Raw genomic sequence first — 25,883 nt, 5'->3', positions numbered from 1 at the left:
CCCTGTAGACTATTTTAATATCCCCACCAATGTCAATATTAAACCTACACCTTTGATCCGTCCATTCTCCTTTTACTATTGCACTCCATGGGAGAGGAGCCAGATTGCTTGTGTTTAAAAAATCTTGGTTCTTTAACCTAACTTTCAGATATTTGGTACTGACATCTGTCCATCTGGATTTAGAGTAATTGATAAGACTTTTTGGAAAGCTTTTATTGCACTTAACATAAGGAGTTGTCAATATGTCTGTGCTCTGCTCAGTATGTGTGGGGAGGGGCACACACTGAAACAGACAGAAGAGGAGAGGAGAGAGATGCAACTGTAAGTGACAGTTAACTGTGGCAGAGACTTTCTGAGCTGAAATGATTGCACATAAATTAGTTGAGTACAATAAACTAAATATTTAGTTTTTCAAATGCGTTCATAATTTTTTTGTTGTCCATTTTCTCAGTGTCTGAGAAAGCAGACAACATTGGCCTTCGTGCAGTTAACCACTGAACATGGATTTGCACTTGCCCGACATCCACTCTATTGGCCTGATTTGGCAACGTCAGTCTACAGTGATCACTATTTTGACAGTGATAACTTGCAATTTTCAATTACTTGAAACAGAAATAACACAAAATATACTAACTTCAAACTTTTTGTGGAATTACTCAAAGACTTGAACTGTATGTGCATGTAACAAGAGCTGTTCAACTCATCTCCTTCTACCTTAGGCCATTAAGTTATCAATCATCCCAAGAATGCATTAGGTTAGTTTCACTTCAGGATAAACAGCGTGCATCCTTTTTGCATCAGTTTGTTTATTTGCATGTGTGCAAAGGTGAGCACTCTTCCATTGATAGACGCACAAAGAACATATAAATGATGTGCACACACGAAAGGAATAATTTTGAAACATTTTTAAACATCTTACACAAAAACAATTAAATGTAATCTTCTTAACAGACCTGCCAGGAGTTTGTGATCTTATGATTGCAGCACTTACACCCAATATCCCCACATAAAAGTGGTCAAAGTAAGAACCTGAGTGCTAGTCACAAAATTAAATCATCAAACTCTAGTATTTGTACAGACACATGATGATCTGATACATCTATGAAGCTGCAGCACTCCCAGGAAACAGGTCTCAACATGTTAGGAACAATTTCTAACCTCATATGAACCAAATCTAAGCTGTGTATCTATACTTTGGTTATATTATTATGGACCTTTATTGAACACCAGAGAGAATGTTAATATCAAGGTCCTGAGAAGATTAAGTTAAGTTTTTTCATCCAACATACTGCATTTTCCACTGGTTATTAGCCGAGTAGGTAGATTTGATTTTATCTGCTGAAATTTTTAAAAGTCTGTCTCTAAACTTCATTGTATTTCATAGGAACTACTTTCATCCGAAAAAATGTTACCTGTAAAAACTGTTGAAAGTAAAGTATGTGGAGCAATGACACATTGTTTCTGGAAAAATATGTTCCTGTTGGCTGTAATGCTTCAATGCTTCAAGCAACAAAAACTAATTCCATTCACATTTATTTAATTGAGAGGGCAAAAGTTTCAGGTTCCCATATCAGAAAACCTCAGCACACAAAACAAAACTATGTTAAACTGTTCCTTTTGTTTTCATTATCCTAAAGACACCAGTTTTAAAACATCAGATTATTTTTGGCTCATTTGACATAGAATCACATTTTAAAGTTCAGTATCCTTTGATACAAAGCAGCTTTCTCTAAACAAACAAAAACATGGTGAGGTGAATATGAATCTGAATATGAATATGTGCTGCTCACAGTGTGTAAGGCCTACTCAACACTGGAGTAACACAGCAGTAACTTTAGAATATCATGTCTCATGTATCTTCTATGTTAGTGAGACATTAGTGAGTTTATAATGACTTTGCCGCTTTGGAAAATATAAAGTCATTTTATTCATTTGTTCTGTTTCTTGTACAGTAATGAAAAATGTGGGCTAAAACAATCACAGTGAAAAATGTGAAAGCAATAATATCAGTGGTATGGTATCAACCAACCACACAATTCTGCTGTGTTTATCAAGTGGCTTGTCTCATATGCCCCAAGGTTAGTTCAACAGATGGAGCAGAACCTTTTTGTATAAATTTGTTTGTTTTGCATGTGTGCAAAGGAAGTTCTCTTCTGTTGATGCATGGACCAGGAAGTTATCTAATGACATGCACACCCATAAACGAACACCTTTTGATATGCAAACAGCTGTACTGAGAAAAACACCACAACCTCACCACACAAAAGTTAGAACTGTTACGTCAATATCAAGATCCTGAGAAAGTTCAGTTCAGTTCACCCAAATTACAAGAGAACATGCTATATTTTTCCATTTAAACCTATATTATATATACTTATATAAGTATATAGTTTCAGTTTTATCTGATTTCCCTCTCACCTGTATTTTACAGGAACCACAGTCTTATGAAGAAATTGTGCCTTTAAAAACTGTTTACAGTAAATAATCAGTGGCTTGTCCTGAGTAATGACACACTCTTTATGGAAACATATTGTTGCTGTTGACTTTTTCAGCTGTAATGTTGTAATATGAGAGGTTTTTTCATCAAAGTTACCAAACCAGTTTTAAAACATGACAGTGACGTGAATGAGTCAGTGTGATCTCTGAATAGCTCCTCCATCTGCAGCTTACTTATGAAATACAGTTGTGTTTTCTTCTAATACAAACAATACAAAAAGTCAATAGAAACTGGTCAGTGGTCTCTATTTTTACTTTACCAAAGAGAACCTTTGCTGCTTTTCCTGACATGTTGCAGACATGGTTCTTTAGAGCAGCACAGCAGTAAAGAGAGTGAAAGTGACCAAACAAGTTGTCATTAAAAATGTATGACCACCATCTATAAATCAACTGACTGACAACAATTAATGATACAGTCACAGCACAATCTTCTCAACCTTTCAACTAAACATTATATAGAGAACATTGTTACATCAGCCACCAGCTCTACCAGTTAATCAAGTCTATACAGATCAGTTTGAAAATTTCCTTGTGCCAACCCATGAACTGCAGGTTGATACAAACAGTTAATTTCAACTTGTTTATTGTGACGATTGTGCCATCATATGTCTTGTTTTACTGACTAATTACCACTTCAGTAACTTGAGTTGATGACACATCCGCGAGCGTGACAGGGAATCATCAGAAATCCTTACCTGACTTACTGTAGAATGTGCCACTTGATAAAAAAAAGTCTTTGCTTTTAGTTCAGCAGCTGATCGCATATCTGAAAGAAACAAGAAAGCCAAGACAAAAGTGATCAGAGAATTCAGGAAAAAAAGCAAGATTAAGGTGAGCTACATAGACTGACAGAAAATGTAAGACAAAGATTGTCTACAGTGACAAGCTTGCATCAAAATCAAAGCCCTTTTTTTCAGAAACACTTCAGTGAGGACTGTTTCAAAGTGTTCACAGTGAGCTCCACAGAGTTTCCAGAAGGGAAACGTCTGAAGCCAGAAGAAACTGGTAGGTGAAGTCTCCATGACAGAAAATGTGGAGCTCAAATACATATTTACTTTAAGCACTTTATTTCAAATAAGAATGACTTATAATTTAAAGAAAAATATGTAAAATACAAACTAAATTTCCATTTTACAGAAATACCCCAACTTCAGGAATTTCTGCAAGATCTCAATGACTGTCACTCAGAGACATTAAACTATGTGTCTGGAGCTTACGGGATTCTGTCTCTGATTCAAGGGGCAAGATGCAGAGAAGAGGTAGGTCACATAACAAATTCATGTCAAATATGTTAACTACACTCACTGCATTGAAAGTATGGATATGTCAAATGCCTGGCTTCTTACTGACTTGTGGAGTAACTATGTTTTAATGTCAATTAAATACTGAAAGAGTCCACATGAAATGTCACTTATAAAAAATTTTAGCCTTAAAGGTAGTTGAAGTTTTAGTTACTTCAGAGAGGCTGCATAACCACAGTAATTAAAGGGCAGTCATACACATGACCAACAGAATTTCATAAATAAACCTGTGTTTGATTTCAGGCTGGCATAAAAACAGATGTGTGTGCAAAGCTTGAAGCAACCATGAAACATGAACTTGATAGAGTCCGAAAACCCATGGAAGAGGCTTATGAGGCTTTTGAAAAATGTCTTGTTGAGGGGGTTGAAAAATCAAAAAGTTGATGTGAAGGAAACTTGAAGTCCATCTTACATCCTGTATGTATTTTGATTAGACTTTGATTGAAGCAATTGATCTTGCACTTAATACGAATATGTCTTTAAAGATGTATGTTCCTGTTTTGTTTCAGAAAAACAAATCAAATGCAGCTTTTCACAGGACACTGAGGTGTATAGTTGAGAAAAAAGGCACCCACAAACCAAAAAAAGGGAAGCAAATAAATATCAACATGAAGTTAAGTTCATGCCTGACTAACAGCATTGATGAAAACTTCAGGAGGACCTTCCCGTAAGAAATGACTTAATGAAGACACAAAAGCTTTTGTTGGAACATTTACAAACTCCAGAGGATGTCTAGAATTAACAAATTCTACTTTATTCAATTAATCCATATTACATAATAATTATACAAAACATTTCAACTTGTAAACATTTTTCAGAAATGACGCAAAATGTGGACCATTCAACGGAGTCATCAAAACATTTTCACTTGACACACAGAAGTTGATTCCAAAGTATAAAGATGTCGAACTGCAACTGATTTTTCTTCAGACAGAGGTAAAACACCAGAATATTATCATCCTACCCATTAGTCTCTTATCAAACAGTTTAATTAAACACATATCTCTCTCTGTCTCACTTGATTCTCACCAAATTTATTTGAGACTTGCACATGTGTAACTCTCTTCTGTTGATGCATGGACCAGGAAGTTATCTAATGACATGCACACCCAGAACGAACATGTTTTGACATGCAAACAGCTGTACTGAGAAAAACACCACAACCTCACCACACAAAAGTTAGAACTGTTACGTCAATATGAAGATCCTGAGAAAGTTCAGTTCAGTTCACTCAAATTACAAGAGAACATGCTATATTTTTCCATTTAAACCTATATTATATATACTTATATAAGTATATAGTTTCAGTTTTATCTGATTTCCCTCTCACCTGTATTTTACAGGAACCACAGTCTTATGAAGAAATTGTGCCTTTAAAAACTGTTTACAGTAAATAATCAGTGGCTTGTCCTGAGTAATGACACACTCTTTATGGAAACATATTGTTGCTGTTGACTTTTTCAGCTGTAATGTTGTAATATGAGAGGTTTTTTCATCAAAGTTACCAAACCAGTTTTAAAACATGACAGTGACGTGAATGAGTCAGTGTGATCTCTGAATAGCTCCTCCATCTGCAGCTTACTTATGAAATACAGTTGTGTTTTCTTCTAATACAAACAATACAAAAAGTCAATAGAAACTGGTCAGTGGTCTCTATTTTTACTTTACCAAAGAGAACCTTTGCTGCTTTTCCTGACATGTTGCAGACATGGTTCTTTAGAGCAGCACAGCAGTAAAGAGAGTGAAAGTGACCAAACAAGTTGTCATTAAAAATGTATGACCACCATCTATAAATCAACTGACTGACAACAATTAATGATACAGTCACAGCACAATCTTCTCAACCTTTCAACTAAACATTATATAGAGAACATTGTTACATCAGCCACCAGCTCTACCAGTTAATCAAGTCTATACAGATCAGTTTGAAAATTTCCTTGTGCCAACCCATGAACTGCAGGTTGATACAAACAGTTAATTTCAACTTGTTTATTGTGACGATTGTGCCATCATATGTCTTGTTTTACTGACTAATTACCACTTCAGTAACTTGAGTTGATGACACATCCGCGAGCGTGACAGGGAATCATCAGAAATCCTTACCTGACTTACTGTAGAATGTGCCACTTGATAAAAAAAAGTCTTTGCTTTTAGTTCAGCAGCTGATCGCATATCTGAAAGAAACAAGAAAGCCAAGACAAAAGTGATCAGAGAATTCAGGAAAAAAAGCAAGATTAAGGTGAGCTACATAGACTGACAGAAAATGTAAGACAAAGATTGTCTACAGTGACAAGCTTGCATCAAAATCAAAGCCCTTTTTTTCAGAAACACTTCAGTGAGGACTGTTTCAAAGTGTTCACAGTGAGCTCCACAGAGTTTCCAGAAGGGAAACGTCTGAAGCCAGAAGAAACTGGTAGGTGAAGTCTCCATGACAGAAAATGTGGAGCTCAAATACATATTTACTTTAAGCACTTTATTTCAAATAAGAATGACTTATAATTTAAAGAAAAATATGTAAAATACAAACTAAATTTCCATTTTACAGAAATACCCCAACTTCAGGAATTTCTGCAAGATCTCAATGACTGTCACTCAGAGACATTAAACTATGTGTCTGGAGCTTACGGGATTCTGTCTCTGATTCAAGGGGCAAGATGCAGAGAAGAGGTAGGTCACATAACAAATTCATGTCAAATATGTTAACTACACTCACTGCATTGAAAGTATGGATATGTCAAATGCCTGGCTTCTTACTGACTTGTGGAGTAACTATGTTTTAATGTCAATTAAATACTGAAAGAGTCCACATGAAATGTCACTTATAAAAAATTTTAGCCTTAAAGGTAGTTGAAGTTTTAGTTACTTCAGAGAGGCTGCATAACCACAGTAATTAAAGGGCAGTCATACACATGACCAACAGAATTTCATAAATAAACCTGTGTTTGATTTCAGGCTGGCATAAAAACAGATGTGTGTGCAAAGCTTGAAGCAACCATGAAACATGAACTTGATAGAGTCCGAAAACCCATGGAAGAGGCTTATGAGGCTTTTGAAAAATGTCTTGTTGAGGGGGTTGAAAAATCAAAAAGTTGATGTGAAGGAAACTTGAAGTCCATCTTACATCCTGTATGTATTTTGATTAGACTTTGATTGAAGCAATTGATCTTGCACTTAATACGAATATGTCTTTAAAGATGTATGTTCCTGTTTTGTTTCAGAAAAACAAATCAAATGCAGCTTTTCACAGGACACTGAGGTGTATAGTTGAGAAAAAAGGCACCCACAAACCAAAAAAAGGGAAGCAAATAAATATCAACATGAAGTTAAGTTCATGCCTGACTAACAGCATTGATGAAAACTTCAGGAGGACCTTCCCGTAAGAAATGACTTAATGAAGACACAAAAGCTTTTGTTGGAACATTTACAAACTCCAGAGGATGTCTAGAATTAACAAATTCTACTTTATTCAATTAATCCATATTACATAATAATTATACAAAACATTTCAACTTGTAAACATTTTTCAGAAATGACGCAAAATGTGGACCATTCAACGGAGTCATCAAAACATTTTCACTTGACACACAGAAGTTGATTCCAAAGTATAAAGATGTCGAACTGCAACTGATTTTTCTTCAGACAGAGGTAAAACACCAGAATATTATCATCCTACCCATTAGTCTCTTATCAAACAGTTTAATTAAACACATATCTCTCTCTGTCTCACTTGATTCTCACCAAATTTATTTGAGACTTGCACATGTGTAACTCCTATCTCTGCCAGTCAGCCAATCATTTGGCAGCAGTACAGAGCATTAAAACATGTAGATACAGGTCAGGAGCTGTATCCACATGATTAGATACATCTAATCATCTAGATACACGATTAGCTGTATCTAACTATAAACATTAAATGTTTTTAATTTACGAATGGGGATATATAAACATTTTTTGTCTATAGTCTGAGTGGGCAAAATATACACTCAACAGCCTCTTTATTAGGTACACCTGTTAATTAATGCAAATGTCTAATCAGCCATTCACATGGCAGCAACTCAATGTATTTAAGCATGTACACATGGTCAAGATAATCTGCTGAAGTTCAAATCGAGCATCAAAATGGGGAAGAAAGGTGATTTAAGTGACTTTGAATGTGGCTGGTTGTTGGTGCCAGATGGGCTGGTCTGAGTAGTTCAGAAATTGCTGATCTACAGGGATCTACAATAGAGCTCCTTTGGGATGTGGTGGAATGGGAGATTCACATCATGGATGTGCAAATACTATGTCATTATGGACCAAAATCTCTGAGGAATGTTTCCAGCACCTTGTTGAATCTATGCCATGAAGAGCTAAGGCAGTGCTGAAGGCAAAAGGGTTCCAACCCGGTATTTGCCAGGTGTAACTGATAAACTGACTAGTGAGTGTATATCCACCCCCACCAGGTGGAAAATAGGCTGCAAATCTGTTTAAATAATTCACTGCTTTTGAGGTAAAATAAGTTTTTTTTTTTGTTTTTTTTAGGTTGTTTTTTATGAAAAAAGAATAGCCTTATTCAAATTACCTTGTTTGTTTGTTTGTTCATACTTTATGTTTTCTCTTTAAGGAGGAAAAAATTAAGACAAGAGTCAACAAAATTATCCAGGAAAGTAAGAAAACAATTTACAACAGTCTGATCGAGACAATCGAGAAAGAAATGCAAGACTGCTACACAAGTATATATATATATATATATCTTCTGTATTACTTTACTAGTATTACTTTCTGTATTACTATATATATATATATATATATATATATATATATATATATATATATATATATATATACACATCCTGTCATCATAATAATAGACATGTACATTCATCATGACTGTGCAGACATTTGACAACTTTTTCCTGTTTTATTGTAGAAGCAGCAAAATTTACAGGACAGGACACGCTGAAAAACATGAGGGACACTATTGAGAAGCATGTACATGACTCAAAGGACACTATGTTTGACATGGCCAAAAATCTGCACATCTTTATCTTTGTCCAAGATTGTAGTTCATCATCTACATGAAGGTGTTTTCTGTATTAAAGTATTGTATGTATTAAAGAGGAATATACACCACTCTAAAAGTTGCTTTTGCTACTTAAACACTGCAGTCACTGTCATAGATGTGCAAATATTGTTATTATTCTAAAACACAAATCTGCCTATATGAATGAACCATTTTGCCCGGTCTCAACACACATCTAAACCATTAATTCATGTATGATTCAGTTAATCTTTAACACAATATTTGGTTGCGTGAGTGATAAGTAACAATGGGTTGTTTTGATGCTGGATTAGACGTTCATCCTGGAGGAACTGGAGAGAACTCTGAAGGAATCAATTGAGCTGTCACTCAAAACAGATCATCACTCAATCCCAGGTACAGAACATTTCAAAACAAAGGCATTTAGCTAGATCACCAGCAATTTTGTAAATATATAATTAATATTTATAAATAAACAGGTTTCCAATTTATTTTACCTTTTAAAAGATTTTTCATTAGAGCTTGGCATGGTGAAGAGATATTATGATGAACTGAAGTCCTGCATGGATGAAGAAATGTCATCAGTAAGGTAAAACTTTTGTTTGTGTCTACATAATGAGTTTTAAAGGGCCTTAATTATGAGATATTCTTGTTCTGAACAATAATTAATGACACTTTTAATTACATGTGTGCTGATTCACCCGGTCCAGCAGCTGCACTGAGTCCATGACATGGGAACAGGTACGTTCTAGTCAAACTCTTTATCCAAACCAAGGATGCGCCAACAGGCGATGGGATTTTGTTTTCCAGTGTGAACAGCTGTCCTCACATTTGTAGTTCAGTGTTAAGTAATGGTTGATGAGACAGTTCTTTATCATTGCTGTTTATCTCTCTGGTAGGTGTTTTAGATTTGCTCAGTGGAAAGAAACAGCAGAGGCCTGATCACCTACTGAATGTCCCCGCAGACATGAGGTCTCTGGATTTGTGCGCAGCTATTTTTATCAAGTTATTATCTTTGTTCTCTTTGAGTGGTGGTTTGTTATGTACTTTGACTTTGTTTTTTTGTGAATTAATGTAGAGAGATTTTAGATTTTTTTGGTCTGATATTATTGACATTAACTGATGATAGTACAGAGGCAGGTGGCTGACATGTGAAGGTCTACATGGTACTGGTCTCTGCCAATGCCCCAGAGGCTTTGTGTTTTTAATGATTTAATAGTTTTTTTTTCTGTCCATGACTTTATTTTGTGACTCAAGTGTTTGATGATTGGGATAGGAGTACCACTGATTATATGGCTGTTTAAATGAAACCTTGAACCTTGAATAAATGATTTGATTGTGGGTTGGATTTCTCAAGTAATGATCTTGAATCACTATTTCTCCACCATGTTTAAGGAAAACACTTTTGCTTACAGGAAAATAATGTTTTTTATGTGTGTTCATGTGAGAAATAGAAGAAGAGAGAAAAGTCTTTTTAGTCATTTAGTTATATACAACTTATTATTTTACTATTGTGGTATATTCGATGGTGATGATGTGAAGCTGATGAAGAGAAGATCTCCGCTGACACTGTCTTACTTGCATATAGAAGTTTATTGCAAAGAAGTCCAGCATCAAAACAAGCAGTGCAGTAACTTGTGAGAGGATCCGAGCCAATATGGATCTCTCTCCCAACAGCTCTCAACATCAGTATATATATATATTAGTCATCTTTACGATATATAGCGAGACATCGGGCTCTCACTCAATGACCTCACTTTTCCAAGAGACAGAGAGAAGGGAGGAAAGGCCCTCTCCCTGCTCCTTATATGTATATGTTCATGGCTACTAACCTAAACATGAACCCAAAGAGTAGAAAGTAAAAGTAAAAGTAAGAACAGATTCTGAATGCAAAACTGTATTTGATATTATCCAGTGAACCTCAATAAAGTTAATTTTTGAGTGAAATGTGCCACATGTGGTTTAGTTTCATAGGTTCATATTTAGAATGTTGTTTTAAAAAAAGTCCTAAAACCTGATTTTTCCAACCTTGTTCTTGCCTATGTCTTACCTAACAGTCCTAATGTCAAGTTGGTTTTATTAATCATCACAAATCACAAATTTACCTCAGGGGCCTTTACAATCTGTACAAAATACAACACCCTCTGTCCTTTAACCCTTATTTTGAGTAAGGAAACCACCCTAAAACACCCTTAAAGTAGGAAAAAATTGAAAAAAAAGGAAGGAGAAAGAACATAGCAGCGATTCCTTTTACAGAATGGACAGACACACAATAGATGTGTGTACAACATAGTAACTTTGCAGAAAAGGCAATCAGGACAACAAAATTATAGGCAGACTGTAAACATAGTACACATAGTAAACAACGTATTTTTAGTTACATTCACCACATTATGTTTCTTACTCCTCTTCCACACATTTTTCCAGGAGCTATTTAAAATTAACTTATATTGAACTTATAACTTAGTGTCATTTTGTGTCCAAGCAATTGTAATTATATAGTTATTTTGAAATTAATTATACGGTACTAGTTTAGGCATGTAAATTAGTCATATGTGTCAAAACAGAATTTGTAAATAGATGCATGTATGCAGATTTGTACACACACACATACAATTTTAGCTTTGACTCTAAACAGTTTAATTGTGTTACAATCGTTTTTGTACCTAGGACTCATTGGGTGGATTGTCCTGCTGAAATGAAGTCAGATCTCAATGTATTTTTTTATGCAGCACAGTTCACCCAAATTACTTAAATACATACACTCATTATCATGGACATCTGTATACCTGATTGTTCGTGCAATTATTCCATCAGTTAATCATGTGACAACAATGCAATACAGAAATCATGAAGATACAGGTCAGGAGGATAATGTTCACATTGAACACAAGAATTGAGGAAAATGTGATCAAAATGTGTGTCAGTCTCTGGAGCAACTCATGAAGGTGTTAAAAACAAACAACATCCAGAGAACGGCAGTCCCAAAGACAGAAACAATGAACCTGTTCAGTGGGCACAGATTCACCAAAACTGGACAGTTGAAGACAGGAGAAGTAGCCAGGTCTGAGGAAATCTGGATTTCTACTGGGGTTCGAAAATAGTAGAATGGGAATTTGGTATTAACAACATGAATCCATGGACCCAACCTGTCTTGTATCAACAGTCCAGTCTGGTGGTGGTGGTGGTGTAACGGTGTGGGCAAAGTTTTCTTGGCACACTTGGCCACAGTTTGCTGTCTTCTAATGGCTACTTCCAGCACCATTATACACCATGTCACAAAGCATGTCAGATCTGAAAACCTTTGCAATGTGGTAGAACATAAGACTAGCAGCATGAATATCTGCACAGATTATGTGAAGTGATCATGTCTACATGGACCAGTATCTCAAACAAATATTTCTAGCATCTCGTGGAATTCATGCCATGAAAAATTGAGAGCAAACAGAGCAAACGTATGAGACAAAACACAGAGTCCGCACCTGTGAAATGTTTTGACTTAAATACAAGAAGGTGTGTCTATAGCTGGTCAGTATGTATGCAATGTCTTTGTGTGAGAATGAAACACAAACTACAAACAAATGACAGATCAGTTCAGATCAGAGGAAGAGAGGGAGAGGCTGCTCAGGTGTGTTGTATCTCTGAAAAGGTTTCGGTTCCACCCACCAATATCCTGGAACAAAGGACAAATACAACCAGGAAAGATAATATCGAGCCAACCCTGAGGCCGTCACACTAACTGAGTGCTCAGTGTGTTTTTCCATTTACACCAAGTGGTTGTTGGCCAAGTAGACTGTTTTAGTTTTATTTTATAAGTCTTTCTCTCAACTGTTGATAATCTCACATCCCTGTCAACTGTAAAATCTGTTCAAATAGTTATAACCTGACATGTTAGGCTTTCAGAGTCAATATGTGGAACGTTTGAGACTCCTCCCCTGTATAAAGGGTATCTCTCACCTTTACCTCCCCTCAGTGATGCATAGAAGAGGTAAGCAACACTGTGGTGGTAGGTTAATAAGTTTACTTGCTAGTTTAAACTTACTGGGTAGTATGCTAACATATTCCTGTGTCATTTAATTTGTGGAGAAGCTCAAGTTACATGATCACAAGTGACTGGAGGATTTTGTTGTTTACTTCTTTTGTCAGGAATGTTTTCTGTGTTACATATATTGAATGCAACAAAATCTTCCCCAAGGCTGTAGAATTTGGTAGGGATGGTAGTATCCAGCTTGTACTGAATTGTTGTTTTTGTCAGTAATTATACTTGGTACACAAATAGTTAACAGCTTCTTCTCAGTCCTGCCTTCCTAACCCAATATCACTAATAGGATTTACTTTGCCATTTCTTGTTAACATGTGAGATAGTACATGCAAAAAGCCTTACCTACCAGGGCTGGCCCTGTAGACTATTTTAATATCCCCACCAATGTCAATATTAAACCTACACCTTTGATCCGTCCATTCTCCTTTTACTATTGCACTCCATGGGAGAGGAGCCAGATTGCTTGTGTTTAAAAAATCTTGGTTCTTTAACCTAACTTTCAGATATTTGGTACTGACATCTGTCCATCTGGATTTAGAGTAATTGATAAGACTTTTTGGAAAGCTTTTATTGCACTTAACATAAGGAGTTGTCAATATGTCTGTGCTCTGCTCAGTATGTGTGGGGAGGGGCACACACTGAAACAGACAGAAGAGGAGAGGAGAGAGATGCAACTGTAAGTGACAGTTAACTGTGGCAGAGACTTTCTGAGCTGAAATGATTGCACATAAATTAGTTGAGTACAATAAACTAAATATTTAGTTTTTCAAATGCGTTCATAATTTTTTTGTTGTCCATTTTCTCAGTGTCTGAGAAAGCAGACAACATTGGCCTTCGTGCAGTTAACCACTGAACATGGATTTGCACTTGCCCGACATCCACTCTATTGGCCTGATTTGGCAACGTCAGTCTACAGTGATCACTATTTTGACAGTGATAACTTGCAATTTTCAATTACTTGAAACAGAAATAACACAAAATATACTAACTTCAAACTTTTTGTGGAATTACTCAAAGACTTGAACTGTATGTGCATGTAACAAGAGCTGTTCAACTCATCTCCTTCTACCTTAGGCCATTAAGTTATCAATCATCCCAAGAATGCATTAGGTTAGTTTCACTTCAGGATAAACAGCGTGCATCCTTTTTGCATCAGTTTGTTTATTTGCATGTGTGCAAAGGTGAGCACTCTTCCATTGATAGACGCACAAAGAACATATAAATGATGTGCACACACGAAAGGAATAATTTTGAAACATTTTTAAACATCTTACACAAAAACAATTAAATGTAATCTTCTTAACAGACCTGCCAGGAGTTTGTGATCTTATGATTGCAGCACTTACACCCAATATCCCCACATAAAAGTGGTCAAAGTAAGAACCTGAGTGCTAGTCACAAAATTAAATCATCAAACTCTAGTATTTGTACAGACACATGATGATCTGATACATCTATGAAGCTGCAGCACTCCCAGGAAACAGGTCTCAACATGTTAGGAACAATTTCTAACCTCATATGAACCAAATCTAAGCTGTGTATCTATACTTTGGTTATATTATTATGGACCTTTATTGAACACCAGAGAGAATGTTAATATCAAGGTCCTGAGAAGATTAAGTTAAGTTTCTTCATCCAACATACTGCATTTTCCACTGGTTATTAGCCGAGTAGGTAGATTTGATTTTATCTGCTGAAATTTTTAAAAGTCTGTCTCTAAACTTCATTGTATTTCATAGGAACTACTTTCATCCGAAAAAATGTTACCTGTAAAAACTGTTGAAAGTAAAGTATGTGGAGCAATGACACATTGTTTCTGGAAAAATATGTTCCTGTTGGCTGTAATGCTTCAATGCTTCAAGCAACAAAAACTAATTCCATTCACATTTATTTAATTGAGAGGGCAAAAGTTTCAGGTTCCCATATCAGAAAACCTCAGCACACAAAACAAAACTATGTTAAACTGTTCCTTTTGTTTTCATTATCCTAAAGACACCAGTTTTAAAACATCAGATTATTTTTGGCTCATTTGACATAGAATCACATTTTAAAGTTCAGTATCCTTTGATACAAAGCAGCTTTCTCTAAACAAACAAAAACATGGTGAGGTGAATATGAATCTGAATATGAATATGTGCTGCTCACAGTGTGTAAGGCCTACTCAACACTGGAGTAACACAGCAGTAACTTTAGAATATCATGTCTCATGTATCTTCTATGTTAGTGAGACATTAGTGACTTTATAATGACTTTGCCGCTTTGGAAAATATAAAGTCATTTTATTCATTTGTTCTGTTTCTTGTACAGTAATGAAAAATGTGGGCTAAAACAATCACAGTGAAAAATGTGAAAGCAATAATATCAGTGGTATGGTATCAACCAACCACACAATTCTGCTGTGTTTATCAAGTGGCTTGTCTCATATGCCCCAAGGTTAGTTCAACAGATGGAGCAGAACCTTTTTGTATAAATTTGTTTGTTTTGCATGTGTGCAAAGGAAGTTCTCTTCTGTTGATGCATGGACCAGGAAGTTATCTAATGACATGCACACCCATAAACGAACACCTTTTGATATGCAAACAGCTGTACTGAGAAAAACACCACAACCTCACCACACAAAAGTTAGAACTGTTACGTCAATATCAAGATCCTGAGAAAGTTCAGTTCAGTTCACCCAAATTACAAGAGAACATGCTATATTTTTCCATTTAAACCTATATTATATATACTTATATAAGTATATAGTTTCAGTTTTATCTGATTTCCCTCTCACCTGTATTTTACAGGAACCACAGTCTTGTGAAGAAATTGTGCCTTTAAAAACTGTTTACAGTAAATAATCAGTGGCTTGTCCTGAGTAATGAAACACTCTTTATGGAAACATATTGTTGCTGTTGACTTTTTCAGCTGTAATGTTGTAATATGAGAGGTTTTTTCATCAAAGTTACCAAACCAGTTTTAAAACATGACAGTGACGTGAATGAGTCAGTGTGATCTCTGAATAGCTCCTCCATCTGCAGCTTACTTATGAAATACAGTTGTGTTTTCTTCTAATACAAACAATACAAAAAGTCAATAGAAACTGGTCAGTGGTCTCTATTTTTACTTTACCAAAGAGAACCTTTGCTGCTTTTCCTGACATGTTGCAGACATGGTTCTTTAGAGCAGCACAGCAGTAAAGAGAGTGAAAGTGACCAAACAAGTTGTCATTAAAAATGTATGACCACCATCTATAAATCAACTGACTGACAACAATTAATGATACAGTCACAGCACAATCTTCTCAACCTTTCAACTAAACATTATATAGAGAACATTGTTACATCAGCCACCAGCTCTACCAGTTAATCAAGTCTATACAGATCAGTTTGAAAATTTCCTTGTGCCAACCCATGAACTGCAGGTTGATACAAACAGTTAATTTCAACTTGTTTATTGTGACGATTGTGCCATCATATGTCTTGTTTTACTGACTAATTACCACTTCAGTAACTTGAGTTGATGACACATCCGCGAGCGTGACAGGGAATCATCAGAAATCCTTACCTGACTTACTGTAGAATGTGCCACTTGATAAAAAAAAGTCTTTGCTTTTAGTTCAGCAGCTGATCGCATATCTGAAAGAAACAAGAAAGCCAAGACAAAAGTGATCAGAGAATTCAGGAAAAAAAGCAAGATTAAGGTGAGCTACATAGACTGACAGAAAATGTAAGACAAAGATTGTCTACAGTGACAAGCTTGCATCAAAATCAAAGCCCTTTTTTTCAGAAACACTTCAGTGAGGACTGTTTCAAAGTGTTCACAGTGAGCTCCACAGAGTTTCCAGAAGGGAAACGTCTGAAGCCAGAAGAAACTGGTAGGTGAAGTCTCCATGACAGAAAATGTGGAGCTCAAATACATATTTACTTTAAGCACTTTATTTCAAATAAGAATGACTTATAATTTAAAGAAAAATATGTAAAATACAAACTAAATTTCCATTTTACAGAAATACCCCAACTTCAGGAATTTCTGCAAGATCTCAATGACTGTCACTCAGAGACATTAAACTATGTGTCTGGAGCTTACGGGATTCTGTCTCTGATTCAAGGGGCAAGATGCAGAGAAGAGGTAGGTCACATAACAAATTCATGTCAAATATGTTAACTACACTCACTGCATTGAAAGTATGGATATGTCAAATGCCTGGCTTCTTACTGACTTGTGGAGTAACTATGTTTTAATGTCAATTAAATACTGAAAGAGTCCACATGAAATGTCACTTATAAAAAATTTTAGCCTTAAAGGTAGTTGAAGTTTTAGTTACTTCAGAGAGGCTGCATAACCACAGTAATTAAAGGGCAGTCATACACATGACCAACAGAATTTCATAAATAAACCTGTGTTTGATTTCAGGCTGGCATAAAAACAGATGTGTGTGCAAAGCTTGAAGCAACCATGAAACATGAACTTGATAGAGTCCGAAAACCCATGGAAGAGGCTTATGAGGCTTTTGAAAAATGTCTTGTTGAGGGGGTTGAAAAATCAAAAAGTTGATGTGAAGGAAACTTGAAGTCCATCTTACATCCTGTATGTATTTTGATTAGACTTTGATTGAAGCAATTGATCTTGCACTTAATACGAATATGTCTTTAAAGATGTATGTTCCTGTTTTGTTTCAGAAAAACAAATCAAATGCAGCTTTTCACAGGACACTGAGGTGTATAGTTGAGAAAAAAGGCACCCACAAACCAAAAAAAGGGAAGCAAATAAATATCAACATGAAGTTAAGTTCACGCCTGACTAACAGCATTGATGAAAACTTCAGGAGGACCTTCCCGTAAGAAATGACTTAATGAAGACACAAAAGCTTTTGTTGGAACATTTACAAACTCCAGAGGATGTCTAGAATTAACAAATTCTACTTTATTCAATTAATCCATATTACATAATAATTATACAAAACATTTCAACTTGTAAACATTTTTCAGAAATGACGCAAAATGTGGACCATTCAACGGAGTCATCAAAACATTTTCACTTGACACACAGAAGTTGATTCCAAAGTATAAAGATGTCGAACTGCAACTGATTTTTCTTCAGACAGAGGTAAAACACCAGAATATTATCATCCTACCCATTAGTCTCTTATCAAACAGTTTAATTAAACACATATCTCTCTCTGTCTCACTTGATTCTCACCAAATTTATTTGAGACTTGCACATGTGTAACTCCTATCTCTGCCAGTCAGCCAATCATTTGGCAGCAGTACAGAGCATTAAAACATGTAGATACAGGTCAGGAGCTGTATCCACATGATTAGATACATCTAATCATCTAGATACACGATTAGCTGTATCTAACTATAAACATTAAATGTTTTTAATTTACGAATGGGGATATATAAACATTTTTTGTCTATAGTCTGAGTGGGCAAAATATACACTCAACAGCCTCTTTATTAGGTACACCTGTTAATTAATGCAAATGTCTAATCAGCCATTCACATGGCAGCAACTCAATGTATTTAAGCATGTACACATGGTCAAGATAATCTGCTGAAGTTCAAATCGAGCATCAAAATGGGGAAGAAAGGTGATTTAAGTGACTTTGAATGTGGCTGGTTGTTGGTGCCAGATGGGCTGGTCTGAGTAGTTCAGAAATTGCTGATCTACAGGGATCTACAATAGAGCTCCTTTGGGATGTGGTGGAATGGGAGATTCACATCATGGATGTGCAAATACTATGTCATTATGGACCAAAATCTCTGAGGAATGTTTCCAGCACCTTGTTGAATCTATGCCATGAAGAGCTAAGGCAGTGCTAAAGGCAAAAGGGTTCCAACCCGGTACTTGCCAGGTGTAACTGATAAACTGACCAGTGAGTGTATATCCACCCCCACCAGGTGGAAAATAGGCTGCAAATCTGTTTAAATAATTCACTGCTTTTGAGGTAAAACTAAGTTGTTGTTTTTTTTATGAAAAAAGAGTAGCCTTATTTGAATTACCTTGTTTGTTTGTTTGTTCATACTTTATGTTTTCTCTTTAAGGAGGAAAAAATTAAGACAAGAGTCAACAAAATTATCCAGGAAAGTAAGAAAACAATTTACAACAGTCTGATCGAGACAATCGAGAAAGAAATGCAAGACTGCTACACAAGTATATATATATATATATCTTCTGTATTACTTTACTAGTATTACTTTCTGTATTACTATATATATATATATATATATATATATATACACACATCCTGTCATCATAATAATAGACATGTACATTCATCATGACTGTGCAGACATTTGACAACTTTTTCCTGTTTTATTGTAGAAGCAGCAAAATTTAGAGGACAGGACACGCTGAAAAACATGAGGGACACTATTGAGAAGCATGTACATGACTCAAAGGACACTATGTTTGACATGGCCAAAAATGAGATGTTGAGACAACTGGATGAACTGAAGGTTTGTCACATTTTATAATATGAAACAGAATGTTGATATACAGTAGTAAAACATGTTGTGCTGCACATCTTTATCTTTGTCCAAGATTGTAGTTCATCATCTACATGAAGGTGTTTTCTGTATTAAAGTATTGTATGTATTAAAGAGGAATATACACCACTCTAAAAGTTGCTTTTGCTACTTAAACACTGCAGTCACTGTCATAGATGTGCAAATATTGTTATTATTCTAAAACACAAATCTGCCTATATGAATGAACCATTTTGCCCGGTCTCAACACACATCTAAACCATTAATTCATATATGATTCAGTTAATCTTTAACACAATATTTGGTTGCGTGAGTGATAAGTAACAATGGGTTGTTTTGATGCTGGATTAGACGTTCATCCTGGAGGAACTGGAGAGAACTCTGAAGGGATCAATTGAGCTGTCACTCAAAACAGATGATCACTCAATCCCAGGTACAGAACATTTCAAAACAAAAGCATCGATCACCAGCAATTTTGTAAATATATAATTAATATTTATAAATAAACAGGTTTCCAATTTATTTTACCTTTTAAAAGATTTTTCATTAGAGCTTGGCATGGTGAAGAGATATTATGATGAACTGAAGTCCTGCATGGATGAAGAAATGTCATCAGTAAGGTAAAACTTTTGTTTGTGTCTACATAATGAGTTTTAAAGGGCCTTAATTATGAGATATTTTTGTTCTGAACAATAATTAATGACACTTTTAATTACATGTGTGCTGATTCACCCGGTCCAGCAGCTGCACTGAGTCCATGACATGGGAACAGGTACGTTCTAGTCAAACTCTTTATCCAAACCAAGGATGCGCCAACAGGCGATGGGATTTTGTTTTCCAGTGTGAACAGCTGTCCTCACATTTGTAGTTCAGTGTTAAGTAATGGTTGATGAGACAGTTCTTTATCATTGCTGTTTATCTCTCTGGTAGGTGTTTTAGATTTGCTCAGTGGAAAGAAACAGCAGAGGCCTGATCACCTACTGAATGTCCCCGCAGACATGAGGTCTCTGGATTTGTGCGCAGCTATTTTTATCAAGTTATTATCTTTGTTCTCTTTGAGTGGTGGTTTGTTATGTACTTTGACTTTGTTTTTTTGTGAATTAATGTAGAGAGATTTTAGATTTTTTTGGTCTGATATTATTGACATTAACTGATGATAGTACAGAGGCAGGTGGCTGACATGTGAAGGTCTACATGGTACTGGTCTCTGCCAATGCCCCAGAGGCTTTGTGTTTTTAATGATTTAATAGTTTTTTTTTTCTGTCCATGACTTTATTTTGTGACTCAAGTGTTTGATGATTGGGATAGGAGTACCACTGATTATATGGCTGTTTAAATGAAACCTTGAACCTTGAATAAATGATTTGATTGTGGGTTGGATTTCTCAAGTAATGATCTTGAATCACTATTTCTCCACCATGTTTAAGGAAAACACTTTTGCTTACAGGAAAATAATGTTTTTTATGTGTGTTCATGTGAGAAATAGAAGAAGAGAGAAAAGTCTTTTTAGTCATTTAGTTATATACAACTTATTATTTTACTATTGTGGTAAATTAGATGGTGACGATGTGAAGATGATGAAGAGAAGATCTCCGCTGACACTGTCTTACTTGCATATAGAAGTTTATTGCAAAGAAGTCCAGCATCAAAACAAGCACTGCAGTAACTTGTGAGAGGATCCGAGCCAATATGGATCTCTCTCCCAACAGCTCTCAACATCAGTATATATATATATTAGTCATCTTTACGATTTATAGCGAGACATCGGGCTCTCACTCAATGACCTCACTTTTCCAAGAGACAGAGAGAAGGGAGGAAAGGCCCTCTCCCTGTTCCTTATATGTATATGTTCATGGCTACTAACCTAAACATGAACCCAAAGAGTAGAAAGTAAAAGTAAAAGTAAGAACAGATTCTGAATGCAAAACTGTATTTGATATTATCCAGTGAACCTCAATAAAGTTAATTTTTGAGTGAAATGTGCCACATGTGGTTTAGTTTCATAGGTTCATATTTAGAATGTTGTTTTAAAAAAAGTCCTAAAACCTGATTTTTCCAACCTTGTTCTTGCCTATGTCTTACCTAACAGTCCTAATGTCAAGTTGGTTTTATTAATCATCACAAATCACAAATTTACCTCAGGGGCCTTTACAATCTGTACAAAATACAACACCCTCTGTCCTTTAACCCTTATTTTGAGTAAGGAAACCACCCTAAAACACCCTTAAAGTGGGAAAAAATTGAAAAAAAAGGAAGGAGAAAGAACATAGCAGCGATTCCTTTTACAGAATGGACAGACACACAATAGATGTGTGTACAACATAGTAACTTTGCAGAAAAGGCAATCAGGACAACAAAATTATAGGCAGACTGTAAACATAGTACACATAGTAAACAACGTATTTTTAGTTACATTCACCACATTATGTTTCTTACTCCTCTTCCACACATTTTTCCAGGAGCTATTTAAAATGAACTTATATTGAACTTATAACTTAGTGTCATTTTGTGTCCAAGCAATTGTAATTATATAGTTATTTTGGAATTAATTATACGGTACTAGTTTAGGCATGTAAATTAGTCATATGTGTCAAAACAGAATTTGTAAATAGATGCATGTATGCAGATTTGTACACACACACATACAATTTTAGCTTTGACTCTAAACAGTTTAATTGTGTTACAATCGTTTTTGTACCTAGGACTCATTGGGTGGATTGTCCTGCTGAAATGAAGTCAGATCTCAATGTATTTTTTTATGCAGCACAGTTCACCCAAATTACTTAAATACATACACTCATTATCATGGACATCTGTATACCTGATTGTTCGTGCAATTATTCCATCAGTTAATCATGTGACAACAATGCAATACAGAAATCATGAAGATACAGGTCAGGAGGATAATGTTCACATTGAACACAAGAATTGAGGAAAATGTGATCAAAATGTGTGTCAGTCTCTGGAGCAACTCATGAAGGTGTTAAAAACAAACAACATCCAGAGAACGGCAGTCCCAAAGACAGAAACAATGAACCTGTTCAGTGGGCACAGATTCACCAAAACTGGACAGTTGAAGACAGGAGAAGTAGCCAGGTCTGAGGAAATCTGGATTTCTACTGGGGTTCGAAAATAGTAGAATGGGAATTTGGTATTAACAACATGAATCCATGGACCCAACCTGTCTTGTATCAACAGTCCAGTCTGGTGGTGGTGGTGGTGTAACGGTGTGGGCAAAGTTTTCTTGGCACACTTGGCCACAGTTTGCTGTCTTCTAATGGCTACTTCCAGCACCATTATACACCATGTCACAAAGCATGTCAGATCTGAAAACCTTTGCAATGTGGTAGAACATAAGACTAGCAGCATGAATATCTGCACAGATTATGTGAAGTGATCATGTCTACATGGACCAGTATCTCAAACAAATATTTCTAGCATCTCGTGGAATTCATGCCATGAAAAATTGAGAGCAAACAGAGCAAACGTATGAGACAAAACACAGAGTCCGCACCTATGAAATGTTTTGACTTAAATACAAGAAGGTGTGTCTATAGCTGGTCAGTATGTATGCAATGTCTTTGTGTGAGAGTGAAACACAAACTACAAACAAATGACAGATCAGTTCAGATCAGAGGAAGAGAGGGAGAGGCTGCTCAGGTGTGTTGTATCTCTGAAAAGGTTTCGGTTCCACCCACCAATATCCTGGAACAAAGGACAAATACAACCAGGAAAGATAATATCGAGCCAACCCTGAGGCCATCACACTAACTGAGTGCTCAGTGTGTTTTTCCATTTACACCAAGTGGTTGTTGGCCAAGTAGACTGTTTGAGTTTTATTTTATAAGTCTTTCTCTCAACTGTTGATAATCTCACATCCCTGTCAACTGTAAAATCTGTTCAAATAGTTATAACCTGACATGTTAGGCTTTCAGAGTCAATATGTGGAACGTTTGAGACTCCTCCCCTGTATAAAGGGTATCTCTCACCTTTACCTCCCCTCAGTGATGCATAGAAGAGGTAAGCAACACTGTGGTGGTAGGTTAATAAGTTTACTTGCTAGTTTAAACTTACTGGGTAGTATGCTAACATATTCCTGTGTCATTTAATTTGTGGAGAAGCTCAAGTTACATGATCACAAGTGACTGGAGGATTTTGTTGTTTACTTCTTTTGTCAGGAATGTTTTCTGTGTTACATATATTGAATGCAACAAAATCTTCCCCAAGGCTGTAGAATTTGGTAGGGATGGTAGTATCCAGCTTGTACTGAATTGTTGTTTTTGTCAGTAATTATACTTGGTACACAAATAGTTAACAGAGCTTCTTCTCAGTCCTGCCTTCCTAACCCAATATCACTAATAGGATTTACTTTGCCATTTCTTGTTAACATGTGAGATAGTACATGCAAAAAGCCTTACCTACCAGGGCTGGCCCTGTAGACTATTTTAATATCCCCACCAATGTCAATATTAAACCTACACCTTTGATCCGTCCATTCTCCTTTTACTATTGCACTCCATGGGAGAGGAGCCAGATTGCTTGTGTTTAAAAAATCTTGGTTCTTTAACCTAACTTTCAGATATTTGGTACTGACATCTGTCCATCTGGTTTTAGAGTAATTGATAAGACTTTTTGGAAAGCTTTTATTGCACTTAACATAAGGAGTTGTCAATATGTCTGTGCTCTGCTCAGTATGTGTGGGGAGGGGCACACACTGAAACAGAGAGAAGAGGAGAGGAGAGAGATGCAACTGTAAGTGACAGTTAACTGTGGCAGAGACTTTCTGAGCTGAAATGATTGCACATAAATTAGTTGAGTACAATAAACTAAATATTTAGTTTTTCAAATGTGTTCATAATTTTTTTGTTGTCCATTTTGTCAGTGTCTGAGAAAGCAGACAACATTGGCCTTCGTGCAGTTAACCACTGAACATGGATTTGCACTTGCCCGACATCCACTCTATTGGCCTGATTTGGCAACGTCAGTCTACAGTGATCACTATTTTGACAGTGATGACTTGCAATTTTCAATTACTTGAAACAGAAATAACACAAAATATACTAACTTCAAACTTTTTGTGGAATTACTCAAAGACTTGAACTGTATGTGCATGTAACAAGAGCTGTTCAACTCATCTCCTTCTACCTTAGGCCATTAAGTTATCAATCATCCCATGAATGCCTTAGGTTAGTTTCACTTCAGGATAAACAGCATGCATCCTTTTTGCATCAGTTTGTTTATTTGCATGTGTGCAAAGGTGAGCACTCTTCCATTGATAGACGCACAAAGAACATATAAATGATGTGCACACACGAAAGGAATAATTTTGAAACATTTTTAAACATCTTTACTGAAAAAAACAATTAAATGTAATCTTCTTAACAGACCTGCCAGGAGTTTGTGATCTTATGATTGCAGCACTTACACCCAATATCCCCACATAAAAGTGGTCAAAGTAAGAACCTGAGTGCTAGTCACAAAATTAAATCATCAAACTCTAGTATTTGTACAGACACATGATGATCTGATACATCTATGAAGCTGCAGCACTCCCAGGAAACAGGTCTCAACATGTTAGGAACAATTTCTAACCTCATATGAACCAAATCTAAGCTGTGTATCTATACTTTGGTTATATTATTATGGACCTTTATTGAACACCAGAGAGAATGTTAATATCAAGGTCCTGAGAAGATTAAGTTAAGTTTCTTCATCCAACATACTGCATTTTCCACTGGTTATTAGCCGAGTAGATAGATTTGATTTTATCTGCTGAAATTTTTAAAAGTCTGTCTCTAAACTTCATTGTATTTCATAGGAACTACTTTCATCTGAAAAAATGTTACCTGTAAAAACTGTTGAAAGTAAAGTATGTGGAGCAATGACACATTGTTTCTGGAAAAATATGTTCCTCTTGACTGTAATGCTTCAATGCTTCAAGCAACAAAAACTAATTCCATTCACATTTATTTAATTGAGAGGGCAAAAGTTTCAGGTTCCCATATCAGAAAACCTCAGCACACAAAACAAAACTATGTTAAACTGTTCCTTTTGTTTTCATTATCCTAAAGACACCAGTTTTAAAACATCAGATTATTTTTGGCTCATTTGACATAGAATCACATTTTAAAGTTCAGTATCCTTTGATACAAAGCAGCTTTCTCTAAACAAACAAAAACATGGTGAGGTGAATATGAATCTGAATATGAATATGTGCTGCTCACAGTGTGTAAGGCCTACTCAACACTGGAGTAACACAGCAGTAACTTTAGAATATCATGTCTTATGTATCTTCTATGTTAGTGAGACATTAGTGAGTTTATAATGACTTTGCCACTTTGGAAAATATAAAGTCATTTTATTCATTTGTTCTGTTTCTTGTACAGTAATGAAAAATGTGGGCTAAAACAACCACAGTGAAAAATGTGAAAGCAATAATATCAGTGGTATGGTATCAACCAACCACACAATTCTGCTGTGTTTATCAAGTGGCTTGTCTCATATGCCCCAAGGTTAGTTCAACAGATGGAGCAGAACCTTTTTGTATTAAA

The 25,883-nt window shown here is 35.8% G+C and overlaps 1 protein-coding gene across 6 annotated transcripts; it reads left to right on the top strand.

Annotated features, from left to right (window-relative positions):
- The first annotated feature begins 4,065 nt into the window (after nt 1–4,065).
- On the top strand, nt 4,066–20,720 carry LOC108886319 (uncharacterized). Of its 6 annotated transcripts, none has more exons than XM_051067082.1 (9): nt 4,066–4,214; nt 17,521–17,678; nt 17,830–17,947; nt 18,889–18,997; nt 19,169–19,302; nt 19,684–19,765; nt 19,871–19,952; nt 20,074–20,104; nt 20,263–20,720. In XM_051067082.1, exons 2-9 carry the CDS (start codon nt 17,620–17,622, stop codon nt 20,269–20,271), a joined length of 624 nt encoding a protein of 207 aa, XP_050923039.1. In that variant the 5' UTR covers nt 4,066–4,214; nt 17,521–17,619; the 3' UTR covers nt 20,272–20,720. The 6 variants fall into 6 exon arrangements, with proteins under 6 accessions (XP_050923039.1, XP_050923041.1, XP_050923040.1 ...); XM_051067084.1 differs by lacking the exon at nt 17,521–17,678 and adding an exon at nt 7,016–7,173; XM_051067083.1 differs by lacking the exon at nt 17,521–17,678 and adding an exon at nt 4,307–4,464.
- Nucleotides 20,721–25,883: the final 5,163 nt, after the last annotated feature.

The sequence above is a fragment of the Lates calcarifer genome, unplaced genomic scaffold (assembly GCF_001640805.2).
Source record: "Lates calcarifer isolate ASB-BC8 unplaced genomic scaffold, TLL_Latcal_v3 _unitig_1103_quiver_824, whole genome shotgun sequence".
In the NCBI taxonomy this organism is placed as follows: Eukaryota; Metazoa; Chordata; class Actinopteri; family Centropomidae; genus Lates; species Lates calcarifer.
The sequence above is the reverse complement of the archived record's forward strand: the minus strand, read 5'-3'. Positions and strand labels throughout refer to the sequence as shown.